The 13,989-nt window shown below is 36.4% G+C and overlaps 1 protein-coding gene across 5 annotated transcripts in view; it reads left to right on the top strand.

The window, feature by feature from the left end:
- The window catches only part of NCKAP1 (NCK associated protein 1), a 59,626-nt gene that overhangs the window by 15,003 nt on the left and 30,634 nt on the right, over nucleotides 1-13,989 (top strand). For 3 of the 5 annotated variants that reach the window (XM_035330952.1, XM_035330954.1, XM_035330956.1), the window contains exons 3-13: nucleotides 5,081-5,173; nucleotides 5,376-5,432; nucleotides 6,371-6,513; nucleotides 6,600-6,690; nucleotides 8,577-8,714; nucleotides 9,537-9,585; nucleotides 10,089-10,245; nucleotides 10,875-10,931; nucleotides 11,436-11,532; nucleotides 11,753-11,859; nucleotides 13,530-13,662. In XM_035330952.1, coding sequence (XP_035186843.1) covers nucleotides 5,081-5,173; nucleotides 5,376-5,432; nucleotides 6,371-6,513; nucleotides 6,600-6,690; nucleotides 8,577-8,714; nucleotides 9,537-9,585; nucleotides 10,089-10,245; nucleotides 10,875-10,931; nucleotides 11,436-11,532; nucleotides 11,753-11,859; nucleotides 13,530-13,662 — 1,122 coding nt within the window. The remainder of the gene's footprint in view (nucleotides 1-5,080; nucleotides 5,174-5,375; nucleotides 5,433-6,370; nucleotides 6,514-6,599; nucleotides 6,691-8,576; nucleotides 8,715-9,536; nucleotides 9,586-10,088; nucleotides 10,246-10,874; nucleotides 10,932-11,435; nucleotides 11,533-11,752; nucleotides 11,860-13,529; nucleotides 13,663-13,989) is intronic. The other 2 variants (XM_035330953.1, XM_035330955.1) reach the window with 1 other exon arrangement.

A 13,989-nucleotide genomic window follows, 5' to 3' on the forward strand; every position in this document is an offset into this window, starting at 1 on the left:
AAATCTATTTCTCCAGCTTTCTGGAGTGCTGGATTTCTTGCCTGGGAGACTTATTTTTTTTTTTTTTCAGACACCTTGTATGCCACCACAAAGCTACCTGGCTTCCTGGCCAGGAAGACTAAAACCCTTTCTGGGTAAGAGGATGCTGTGCTCTCCTTGCATGGCTGCTTGTTCAGCTTCTGTGCTGCTCGAGGAGCCTGCAGTGCTGGAGGCACCACAATGAGATGGGCTTCCGTGAGCTCCCCAAGGCGGTCATTTAGCTTACGGGCGATGCCCTGTGTGAGTAAAGCAATCCAACTAACAACTGCTTTCTCTTCAGCTTTGCACTAGCCATAGCGTTTTCTACTAGTGGTTGTGATGATACTATTTCAGAAGAAACTGTATGTTCTCTGCAACAATTAAAATTTTATCTATGTATTTCCTAAGAATCATTCAAATATGAATTTCTCTGCTAATGCCTTGCTCTGATACACTCCTACCTTCTGTTTTGGTTTTGTATGCAGTAGTATGTCTGTCTTCAATTCTCACATGACTTCACAAGTTCAAGTGGCTTAGGCTTTAACATAATCGGAGAATATTAGGTAGTAATTTTCAAACTAAGTCTTTTGAAAGTGAACATTTTTATTATTTTTCATTAGCAATCCCAACAAGTAATGTGAAATGTTAACTTCTCTTTATGACAGTTCTTGTTGGTGAACATTTTAAAGTAATTTATTTTTCTTGAAAATTGTAAGCCCTGTTAGCACTGATGTTTGTTCCTGTGAGTGTGCATGAATTTGAGATGGAACAGCATCCAAACACAATTCCATCTTATCACTATTTGCAATAAATCATTGTATTATACTGCTGTAAGTGAAATCAGAATCAGTCCTTATGAGTCACTTGCCAAGGTAAGGCAAACCTGCAATGTGGCTCTTGTTGCTTAATAGCATATGCAGTACTTGTAAAAGAACAAATGTGTGTAACACTTAAACTGTTTGCTTCATCCGTTCACATCAAAATCTTATTTTGATTTGATGATTGAGAACTTAACAGCTTGGCCATTAAAAAGAAAGCAACAAAAAAAAAAGCACCACAAGCTCATTAGTACCTAAACGCTGTATTAGTTATTCAGTGTTACTGAAATGGCATTTCAAAATTAGTTTTCATGCATTTTGAATGAAGAGTTCCTTCATGTTTTCATGCTCTAAGTATGCAAGTAGCTAGACTTCTCCCAAACATTTATCTGTACAACATCAAGGCAGAGCACTTTATTCCACAAACAGTTGCCACAGTGACATCAAGACCCGTGACCATGCTTTGGGTGATGCAGTAATACATACTGAGCTTACTGTAGGAATTAATGCAGGAATTAATGAAAAATTGAGGGAATGGGAAAACTGTCCCTTAAGACTGACTGGTTGGTTGGTTGGTTTCTGAAGAGGAGCCTCACTGCCCCCAAAGTACATTAATTGTTGTTACTGATAATGTGGTCAACCTAGGGACCGTAACAGTTGTGGAGGGTCACGGGTGGCTATTTCCTTTTAAGAAGAGCTGCTTTAGTTCTAGAAGCGTGAGAACAAACCAAAAGTAGATCATATGGTACGAATGCATTAGTTAGTAAACATGTTAAATATTCTGTTACATCTTTTTTATCTGCAGCCTGCCACTTTAGAGCCTGCTTTTAATTGGAGATCATAAAATCAAGGACACGTCCATCATTCTGCAGTTAATTTACAGAATTTAAAACTTTTTCTTCATTTAGTTCTTCTTCTTTCTCTTCATTGTTCTGCTATGGCTTTTGTAGATGCAGAATTTTGTTCCAAAGAATTGAATCTTTAAATTCTTAGTCTAAAACCCTACACATGGCAGGCATATTGAATAAAATAAATGACGGCAAGAGTCCTGGCAGACATTATTTTCCCTGTATCCCCCAAATTTTAACAGTTGGAATTTGTAATAGTGTCTTTTGGGACATAAATGTCAGCTGGGAAGATGAAGACGGTGCTGTCCTCTGAGGGGAATGTAGTATCTGTGGTGTTGGTTTATAGAAAACAAATAGTGCTTAATGCAGGAAAAATGTCAATGATGTAAGAAGCAGAGAATTCCATTCCCTACTATCTACTCCTGGATCATGGAATAAGACGTTTGTTCACATGCTGCTGTTGCTAGTCAAATAAATATGATAAAATAGTTACAGAAGGACAGTTATCTTGTTTTTCCACACACAGCTCTCTGAACAACCTTTCCAGTCGTCTTATATTTTTCCCGCGTATTCATATTAAATTTGTATTTATTGATGTCACTAATATGCCAACATCTGTGTTGTTACTCTTGTCTCTGAGCATTCATACAAGCTTTAAGTGATGCTGCAATTCCTGATTTGTTTATTGCTTCTTTTAATATACCTTCTCTGTGAACTCAATCAGTTATATAAAGACTTAGGGGGGTTAATATGAAGAAGGAAAAACACAAGACAACTTGGTAAAGGTCAGTTCCTCTCCTGCAGAAAATGTGCTTCACAAACTGCCAGCTTCACTTTCTGGTATTTGAAATCCCAATTTCTAAATAATATTCCAATATGACTGGAGAGATGGTATGTTGTCAGCAGAACTGACTTAATATAAATGGTTTCAGATTTTTTCTGATCTTGCTCTAGTGCTAAAATTTCTACAACTTTTCATATGTCTTAAATCTAACCTTCTTCAAGAAAACATTATCCTTTTGGGTAGGTTTTGTACTTCCAGTTCCGTAAGAATAAGTAAAACCCTTCCATCTGACCAATCACCAAAGCATGGTTATCCGTGGCTAAAACAATCTTGTGGTGATAGTAATGTTTTAGGAGTTACTTCTTCAGCTTATCCTGCTTTAAAATGTTTGCTGAATATTGCAATCAAAAGTGTTTGCTGATAAATGAGAATTAAAGCTGAGGAAAACAGCCTCAAACCAAACAGAGAACCATATAGCACCTGATGCATCTAAACAGCTGTTAGGGAATTGGTAATGGAAAGTTTTGTTGCAGTGGGTGTGGAAAGAGCTACACCCGCATTCCTGAGCGATAAAAATGCAAATAAGCATCCCAGACACTACATGCTGTCAGCCACTTTTAAATCTCACTGCTGGGTCTGTATTGTATGAGCCGAACTTTTTGCACCATCCTTACCTAACAGGTTGCAGTTGACATATTGTTTTATTTTGATTTTTAGACTGCAAAGAAAAATTTGCTCCTACCTTCTTAAGCCTCAAAGTTCAAAAAACAATGAGCTTCACTCTGTAAGGATGCCTTAGTTTTGTTTAAATATTTTGGGGAAGATAACTAGGAAGGTAACTAGTTAACAGCACACAGCAGCAATGCCTTCATTTATGGGGGAGTGTAATGAATACTTCCCCATACTTTTACTTAATGAACAACTTCAGATAATTTCTGAAAATAACTTATAGCTCTTGTAAGCATGGTTTCCAGCACTGCCTCCTGTAGTGCTATAACTCCCCACTCTGGGCACTGTGGCCTCAAAGCAGTCTTGTCCTAACCACACTGTGTAGGTGCCCTATACAGCACCCTACTGCTGTGAAGGTCTCATCTTAGCATTGCCCCTTCCTTTGGCTGAGTTAGGATTGCTCTAGGAAAAAGGTGTTGAGCCCCGTGTGCACTTGCAATGCCACTTTTTTCCCCTCTGCACTGAAGTACACTTATTTCTGAACAGTATCCTGTAGTCTGGTATTGAAAATACATGAAATGACTTCTCAAATTCATGCAGTTCACACTTGTGTTAGTTACACCGAAATAAACCCTATTTTTCTTAGTATTTTAAATGCAGATTCTTTGCAGTAGGTTTTTAAGCATCTCGGGGTTAGGCTGAAGACTAAACCCAAACATTTTAGGCTATTCACTTTGGCCATGTAATGACTGTGGACTAATGAAGCATTAAGTCCTCTGTCTGCTGCATACAATGATTATGGATGCCTCATTTTCTGAGCACAAGGCAGCTAACCTGTAAAGTTGGTAGCAAATTGATACCAAGTGTCAAAGTAGAGCTCAAAGGACTGTTTGAAAACAGATCTTGTACTGCTGCAGTTTGAATGGCGATTACCTATTTCCTAGTAGACGTATCAGGAGAAGTCACAAAAGGAATGCATTTCATTTTATTCAATCTTGAAAACAACATTTTTTTAAAAAATAATTGATTGCTCTTACTCAGAATATAACCCTGTTTAACTTGACCAGTCTTTAATTTAAAATGTTACAGAGACTTAGGGCATTTTTTCATATTCAGTGTTATAAGATTGCTTTAATTTGCTTCAATTCACATATCAAGAGAGTAATTAGTAACTGGATTGTAATCATTTAAGTGAGCAGTCTGGCTGCAAGAAAATTATGAAAAAAAAAAGGAAATTAAATGAAATTTCTTTGTCAGATTTAAAATAATAATAATCCGTGTGGACTATTTTGCGCCTTTGTATTCACATTTGCCTCTTCCATTTTATCCACCAGTGTCTAATGCTAGTGTTTTGCTTCTTTTTTGTTTCTTTATTTTGTTGCTTTTGTTTGAATGTATTATTGTGTTATATGGAACTGGTCAAAGAACCGTTACTGTATTTTATGTTTGTATCTACATTTTATTTTGCATGCTTAACGTGGCTTTGCCTGGATATTCTTTTTGGTAAGTTCAGACTTTAAAAGCGTAATGTTTTCTGTAGTAAAATTTGTAACCTGCCACCTTTTTTCCCACCTTGAGTAACGTCATTTTTTTTTTATCATACTGATTTGTGCTCACGTACTGTTCTGCTTTTGCTAATTTTACACACGATAACACTGTTTACCTAACTATCCATATTCGTCTCTAGTTGAGCTTAACAATATTACTTTGGTACTAATGTATACTAATTTGACTTTTATCTTCAGAGTATAGTCAGCAGCTATTAAATGATCCGTTTTGAGAAGTTTGTGTGCGTTTAAGAGACACACAGAAGCTCAGGCTTAGAAAATTATGTTTAAATTTATTTATATGACCCGGTGGTTAATCTGCATATCTCAGGTATTATTTTTCAGCTGTCTTCTCAAGATCTCAGAACTGTAAACATGTTTCTGTTTCTCTTCTAGCAACAGCTTGCTCAGCTACAGAAAGAAAAATCGGAGATTTTGAAGAACCTGGCATTATACTACTTCACGTTTGTTGATGTAATGGAATTTAAGGTAAGGTACAGCATGTATGTCACATCACGCTTTTGGTTTTTATTTGTGAATGAATGCTTCATAGTGAAACATTTGAACTCATAGTTCTGTTTTTTTGTTTTTTTTTTTTCTTTTTTAAATCAACACAGTCTTGGTCACTGAGCATAGTAAAGTGATTTACTTAAATCTCTTTAAACTAAAATTATCCCTTTTATTTTTCAAGGACCATGTTTGTGAGCTGCTGAACACTATTGATGCTTGCCAAGTGTTCTTTGATATTGTAAGTTTCTGGGTTTAAATTTTCAAAAGCCACTTAAAAATGTTTCTGATCCAAGTTCTGCATGGACAGTTAAAAAAGACTTGTTTATTTTAGCTCAAGAAACATGACATCTCCAGTTACAAACACAAGAGAAATACAATTGTCATAATGTTCACATCTCTAACTTTTATACATAGTGTAAAATCTCCTGTGTACTTTTAAACAGGCTAATTATGGACAGCAGTAACAGCAAAATACAGACTGTTTTTTTTTTTGCACTGTTGCTTCTGCTAGTTAATTATTAAGATTTACTGCAATCTGTATGCTTAAGTCATGTGAGGCTCAAAACCAAGAATATTAACGGTGTCCCCCTAGTATATGTGGGATGTCTGTGGGCATCACTTCTGTTGGCTAAAGCAAGAACAAACATCTGAGTGTTTATATTTAAAATAAAATAAACACCTTTTGGTTTCAGCTTTCTTTCCTATTGTTCATAATGCCACCCTGTTAGTTTTAGTTATTCTTAATTTTGGCTGACTTAGTTTCATAATACAACAGAAGAGCAGGCATGCATCCTACAGAATGATTGTCGCAGGTCAGTGTGTATGTGCTGGCTATTTACATTGGAGTCTTAATACAGCACAGTTCAGAGAGTCTTATTAAAATACAGTTCAACTCTTGTTGAAGTAACACGCAAGAAAAGCTTTTCTGTCTGTCAGCCGTGATGCTTGGGCCTGAAAAGATTTATTTGCATGCTTGCTTTCACAAATACAAGCAGTTCTGGGGATTTGGATGAATAAATTAAGATCATACAAAGTCTATGTGTAAACAGAACAAAAGTACTGGTCAAGACAGTCCATTGTATTTTTAAAAGGCTGAAAATGGGTGGAGAGATGAGGAAAGTTTTATGCTTATTTCTGAGAGTTCCAAAATTATGTTTTTTTTTTTTAAATCTGTAGACTGTAAACTTTGATTTAACGAAGAACTACCTAGATTTGATTATAACCTACACGACTCTAATGATACTGCTGTCTCGAATTGAAGAAAGGAAGGCTATCATCGGACTGTATAACTATGCTCATGAAATGACACATGGAGCAAGGTAAAAATCTGCTGTGTAGGAAATGTATGTAAAAAAATATGTAATAAATAACTACACCTGAGTGAATTATTTGTTGTTGCTTCTAGTGACAGAGAATACCCACGCCTTGGCCAGATGATTGTGGACTATGAAAATCCTTTAAAGAAAATGATGGAGGAATTTGTACCTCACAGTAAAGTATGTAACCAGTTTTGACAGGAACACCTTAATTGAGAGAAGCAGAGAATTAAAAAAAAAAAATAAAAAAAATACACAGGAATTTTTGTGCAAGACTATTAGGTATAAATTTTACAGGAGATCTTATAATGGATGGGGCTGAGGATTGATACCCTGTTAAATGAAAACTATAGAAATACAGGAATGCTAGGACCCATTGGTAAGATTGCAGTTTATTCACTAAGGAGTAAAAACTGCTTAAAAATCAGTTGTGGTTCATCTGCTATGGCTGATTCTGTGTTTTGGTTTGCTTTGTAGCTTGAAATGAAGGAGATTTGTAATGCTTCTAAGAAACTATTCTTTTCTGGCTTACTGTCCTAGTTGTTACAAAACAGAAAAAGACACTCAACTTTTCTGTTTTTTCTTTGGAGTGCCCTAAAATTGGGCATCCTGGAGAATGGTTGTTCACCACTGCCTCTTTAATAATATCTCCTGTATGCAAAAGCTGGCATTGTGTATCCTGCTCAGTTGACCCTGCCAAGTTGAGCCTTTAGCCTCTTTTAAAAAGAAATGTTTTTAAACTAGTATTCTTACACAACTGGTTGTGCACCAGTTCTCTGGTGATTTATCTAGACTGTGTTTTCATATGAGAATACCTTTGGAAAAGTGATGGAAGCCTTGCCAAAGTCAATGTATATCTTGTTTATCACGTCCCACATATTCAGTAGGCATCCTGCCTTGTCAAAGGAAACTAGATTTGTTTGATGTGATCAGTACTGACCAACCCGTAATGGCAGGCGTTGTTTTGTAGGTGCTTGCAGATTCTTTGCCTAACAGCTTATTTTGGAATTTTTGGCAGGAGTTTAAGTTAAATCCTAAGTAACTGCCTAAAGTTTTAAAGTTGTTTTGTCTTCATGTTTTGAAATCGGGGTACTGGTTGTAGTCCTCTTGAGATTTGATGCATTCCCTTAAACTTTTGAAGATAGTAGAAGTTCAGAGAATTTTTCAACTGCTTCTCTAAGTGCTCTGAACTGGTTTTAAATCCTTGTTGCTTGTCTAAATAATCAGTAATCAGTAATCTTACTTATTTTACACTTTCCTGTGCATGATTCCTGTCTTGTTAAGACTTAAGTTGCTAAAGATCTGATTTCCAGGTAATCTTTTCTCGTGTGCATTGTAGCAAAGATGCTCCACTTTTTGGTATCATCTTTGTTTATGCATTTGCCTTTAATAATGGACCAATCCTTTCCCTTGAAATGTTTTGTAAAGCCATTTTCCAGGCCAATTTCTGCTCTTCTGCTGATTCTCTGCTAGAGGTATAAATTGGGGCCAGGGATCCCTTCAGGCAGCATGCTGCAGAAGTGCACACTTAGTTGTCGTGGAAGAGTGCACGTATGTTGTCCTTCTGTCATCCCACAGTTTTGCAGTAGCCATGCCATTTACCCCTTTATATTAGCTCCAGCAGAGAACTTTTCTTTTCCCTGAGTGATCTTAATTTGCTGGTTTATTGCTTCGACCTGGCTCCCCATAGGCTCATGCAAGCATCAGGATTGATACAGAAGACAGGGAGAAAGCATGGGACCACACTTACTTGGATATGCTCAATCTGGTATGAAGATGCTCCAGTAGTATCTGCTCAAAACCATTGCAGTTTGCTTGCAAGGTGGGAAGGACATAATAAATGAAGCGGCAGAGAAGGGAATAACCCAATTAGGATGCTTGAATAAGTAATGAACAAATAGTATTTAGCTTCTTTTGTGCTTGGAATATGGCAGTTTTTGAACTTTAGTGTTAGCATGTAGCAATTTGCATCAGTTTCAATTTCTGATCGCTTAGTGAATTAAGACTCTTGTGCTAATGCATTACCATAGCTTCTAACCAACTTCATTTGTCTGTCTTCTTTTCAGTCCCTTTCAGATGCTCTGATTTCACTCCAGATGGTCTATCCTCGAAGAAATCTCTCAGCTGACCAGTGGAGAAACGCACAACTACTGAGCCTCATCAGTGCACCTAGTACAATGCTTAATCCTGCACAGTCTGACACAGTATGGCCTTTTAATTTGGTTTATTTGATAAAGTTAAGCAATGTTTTCTGTGCAACAGTGTAGGGACGTTTCATTTTCTATTTACTAACCTTTACAACAGTCAAAACAAAAAGCTTTACAAAAGTTTTTGAAAAAGGGAAATTAATAGGTTTGTTGGTAGAGCTGCATCCTTTTATACAGGGGAAAGATTTTCTTGCATTAATTAAGGCTTCTGGTATATTAGCCCATGCCTTCATTTCTAGCATCTGATAATCTGATGAAGGGAAACGATGTTACTCCTGCAGTGTAGAGTAAAGGAATCCTGTGTACTCTGGGCATTTTGGGGCCAAAAGTCTGAAAATCAGAACTGATACAACCTTTAAAAATTAACTATTTACATTTGCTGTCTCATTTGGGATATGAGACAGCATATCCCCCTCCCCTTTGGGGGGAGGGGAGATAAGCATTAACAACTGTCAGATTGTGATCGGAATACATCAGCAGCCTTTTGTTCTTGAATATTCTTAAATACAGTGTTGGTTGAAACAAAACGTTTCATAGGAAACGTGTGAAACAAAACGAATCATAGAATATCCGAGTTGGAAGGGACCCACAAGGATTATCAAGTCGAACTTCCATGGTATAGGAGGGAATGGAATCTCATTTAATGTTCAAGTTCTTAGTTTCTAAAGGGATGAAACAATGACTTGTTAGTAATCAGAAGCAGTCTTCTGTGATTCATCAGTATTTAAGACTTTGTCTCTTTTTCTAAAAAGTACTTCTCATGAAATGTATTGTTTTGGATATAATTAGTTTGCTACAAATTACTGTTTTTTCCAACAGATGCCATGTGAATACCTCTCTCTGGATGCAATGGAAAAATGGATTATTTGTGAGTAAAATCTTCTGAAATAGCTCATGGTTGTATTAAAAAAAGTAAAAAATTGAAAGGCAGCTTGTTTTCCTGTACCATACAAAAGCTGTTGGATTCAAAACAGCTTCTGGAGAACTTGATTAAACCTTGGGTATATGTATCATGCTTTTCCTACAGTGAAGCTAGAATTCAGCTTACTCTGGAATGGGGCTTGTCATAAATTTATTCTAGACTTAAACTGAAAAATGGTGGCTTTAGTAATTCTGATGAAAATAGTTGAGTTGTGTAAGTATCAAGTAATTCATTACAAGAATACTGCAAAAATACAAGAATTCCTCTACTACAGCATAGTGGGGGGTATTTTCATTTGTATACATGTGTGGATGGATAATTATGTTATCCATACAGAGTTTCAGTTAGCTAATTAAACAATTGAAGAGAAAATGCATAATAATCTCACTGTTCTCTTACTGTCTCTGTGCATCTTGTTTGTGACACACGGTGATTGTGAACTTTTGAAGTTGGATTTATTTTGTGCCATGGAGTCCTAAATAGTGATGCTACAGCTTTGAACCTTTGGAAACTTGCACTTCAAAGCAGCTCTTGCTTGGCTCTGTTTAGAGATGAAGTATTTCATATTCACAAAGCTGCAGAAGACCTGTTTGTAAACATACGAGGGTAAGTTTTGTCTTTTTTTCTCCTTTCAGGTCATCTGTTAAAAATGTATCATTTCTTTAAGCACTGTCCTGAAAATGTTAATTGTACTTCATGTAAGATCCGCTTGCAGATAATCAATACCAAAACATGTTTGCTTAGTGTCTTGACTGTTTCTTTAATGCATATCTTCCAGGAGCCTGATTCATAACCATGACTTTTTTTTAAACTTAGTTCTGAAAAATGTTAGTGAATCAGTCTCTAAAATGGCAAATGTTTAAAATTAATGATCTTGCCCACAAACCTTAATCTAGGGAAGAGAAATGATGTTGTGAATGCAGGGTTTGCTTGAAAAGTTGCAAGCGTTTGTCACGAGTCCTGCAATACATCATAAGAAAACTCAGGCAAAAATGAAGTTGAGATATCTCTACCAGAGAAAACCAGGAGCACTTCAGTAGAGAGAGGTTTTGGCCTGGATATCTTGTTTTAGCGTTTATCTGATCAGGGTAAAAAGTCTTGCCTGAGCTGTTCTGAGGGTGAGCTTTTTGCTGTATCCTGCTAGCTATGGAATTGCAGCTCCTCCCAAGTCCCAACTCTTGCTAAATTGTGTTACTGATACTTTTAACCACATTGGGTTATTTGTTTACTTGCAGCTACAACAAACGTATTAATGACATCAGAGAGTGTAAAGAAGCTGCTGTTTCACATGCGTAAGTTTTTAGTGTTTTTCTTCTCAAAGCAGTTACAAAGAATGTATAAACAGGACTTGTTGAATCTTGACCTAATGGTGTGTTTTCAAGTGAGGCCATACATTGATTGTTCTGGATTTGCCTAATGGTATACCATTATTGATTTAACTTCCCAAGTCTTAGATTATTAGTCAAATTGTCAGAGAGAAAGCATTAATGCATTTTCCATTTTTTTCTTGTCTAGTTACTTAATGTGAATGCTAATTAAATAGGAAAGTTTTAGTGAAGTCAAATGCAAAACAGACCAGAGGCGGAGGACTCTGTTTTTAAATTTAACCTTACTTCAGGAATATACAGCATGGATGGTGGAGATGCCAATTTCGTATGAACCATGTCCTTTGAAATACTGAACTTTTGAAGTTAGTATCATGTGAGCTACCTACACTCAGCTTTAAATGTCTAGGAAAAAATAAATGACTGTGATTAGCACATGGGATGATGTTTTGGTTTATTCTTTTGATGTAGTGGTTCAATGCATAGAGAGAGGCGCAAGTTTTTACGTTCTGCACTCAAAGAACTGGCTACTGTCCTGTCTGATCAGCCAGGCCTGCTGGGCCCCAAGGTAATTACAGTCCTTAAGTTACATCTTTAGGCAATTGTACAGTTTGCTCATCAGTGATACCGTGCCATTCAGTTTGTCTGAGGGAGGGCAAAACCCACCCAAAACCCCTACTCTAAGATAAAACCTGCTTAGGTTTTAAGCTTGTTTAGTTGTAGACTAGTTGTTGCTTAGTGTGCACAAGGTGTCCAACTGTTACATATATCTTATGATTTTTTTTCAGGCACTTTTTGTATTTATGGCATTATCCTTTGCTCGTGATGAAATTATTTGGCTTCTTCGTCATGCAGACAATATGCCAAAGAAGAGTGCAGATGATTTCATAGATAAGTACGTTAACAATTTTTAGTGTGATACCTTAAATATTCACATGAACTTCATGGAGGAAATGCATTTCAAGGCAAGAAATAGTAGGAAATGATGACTAAATAAAAAGAATTGGGACTATTCAGAAAATCTTTATAATCTTAACGTTTCCATCAAAAACAGAAAGCTAGGATATTTGTTGTGTTAGAAACTGGAGCCCATTGGTGAAAATTGATTTTCTGTAGAGAGTTTCTTTATTTCTAAAATAAAAACGATTTCATGAAAGTTTTATTTGCGTTGAACAAATGAATGATGAGTTGGGAAGGAAACTCAAAAAGATCGGTTTGTAAATGTCCTGTTTATCGTAGCAGAACTGTCTTTAAAATCAGATAAGATTTATTCATGTAATACAGCATTAGCATCCTCATAAACAGGTCAAAAATGAGAAATGGGTTTAAGAAACCTTAGGAATGTGGGTAGGCAGAAGTGTACTGGTTGTTCTTGAGTTCTCAAGATAATAGAGCACATCAGTTCAATCTGGGGAAAGAAATCTTAAAGAGTATTCATGTGACAACGAGTGACAGTCAATCACAAGGCTATTTCTAGAGCTGGAACAGAAAAACGTTGAGTTTGCTTCATTGGACTAGGTGCTAGGGATGGAGGAGGTACCACAGATAAAAACGTTATCTTTCTGAAATGTGACAGAAATCTTGTTGTGTACATCTTCTACTGTAAAAGCCATCTTTATTGTTATACAGCTTCCCTGGTGATGCTCTTGGATAGAAGTGTGGGTGGTCAGCATCCATTACAGTTGCTCAGTTTTATTTACAACCTGGGGATCAAAAAACTCATTGTTAACTTCATGTCATGTCATGAGTCATAACCCTGGGTTTAAAAATCATCATAAAATTCTAACACTGTGCCTCCTTGGCCTTCTGAAGGTTGTATTATTCTTGGTCTTGTTTAAATAGGTGAATGTGAACAAAGTTTTTCTGCCAAAAGAAAATGCATGTTGGAGAAGTTTGTCAAGCCATCTGATTGTTGCTCAGGCAGTGTGGGATTTAATCCAAGAAGCTATCAGTCTAATAACTGCATTTTAAGCTTTCAGCTTAAGTTGCATTGCAGGTGTTAGAATGTTGGTAGTTACTCACAGAAAATCGCTCTCTTAACTATTTTTAGTTTATTTAATGTCTGGTGGTATGAAGTAGTTCCAGCAGGTGGTATGAAGTAGTCCTTTGTACAGCGCTTTCAACAGAGGGGGAAATTTTACCATCTTGAAAAGACTTTTTTTTTTTTTTTTGGAATAAAGACCTACTTGACATGAGCTCATAAAAGCAACTATTACAGTTCTGTTTTTTGGATTTAACTGCTTCATGAGAAAATACGCTTATTCAAACTGAGCATTACAAAAGGGCTTCTTGAGAAAATACATGGGTTGTAGAAACCTTTGAGGATTACCATGAGGGGGTCCTGTTAATTTATCTCCTGTTGAATGCATTTTACCTTACAGATGAAAGTTTCTTATGTAAACTTATTTTATAATGTGAGCAAATATTTTAATACAAGAATTATGTATTAATAATAGAAGCAAGGTATAGGAGGAAATTTCCATAGGAAGCATTCCATTGACGGAAATAATTTTCCATATTTTACATGTTTCCTATTTGTAAGTTTTTCTTTGTCTTTTTGGCTAGGCACATAGCTGAGCTAATATTCTACATGGAGGAGCTCAGGGCACATGTGCGGAAATATGGACCAGTGATGCAGAGGTACTATGTGCAGTATCTCTCCGGCTTTGATGCAGTGGTCTTAAATGAGCTTGTTCAGGTATGGCAAGACAATGGTTTGGGGTTCTGCAGGCTTTAAGAAGGGCTTTTTGTCCAAAATGTATGAAATGTGTTCTGGTTTTGTGCATTTTAGTGAACGCTATGGAATAAGGCAAAACTAACTGAGCTTGCTGTTTAATTCTGGGATATAGAGTTGTGCTTTTGGTTGCTATGTGAATACTTAAATGTTATTAAGCAATGTTCTCTTCAGAGACAATTAAACTACTTTCTCCTCAAGGAGGAAACTATAATTTATTTTAACATCAGGCTATAGAGATTGGCAAGAATTTAACGAAAGGCTTCTCTTGGGGGTCTGAGGTTCCTTTTA

The sequence above is a fragment of the Oxyura jamaicensis genome, chromosome 7, assembly GCF_011077185.1.
Source record: "Oxyura jamaicensis isolate SHBP4307 breed ruddy duck chromosome 7, BPBGC_Ojam_1.0, whole genome shotgun sequence".
NCBI lineage: Eukaryota > Metazoa > Chordata > Aves > Anseriformes > Anatidae > Oxyura > Oxyura jamaicensis.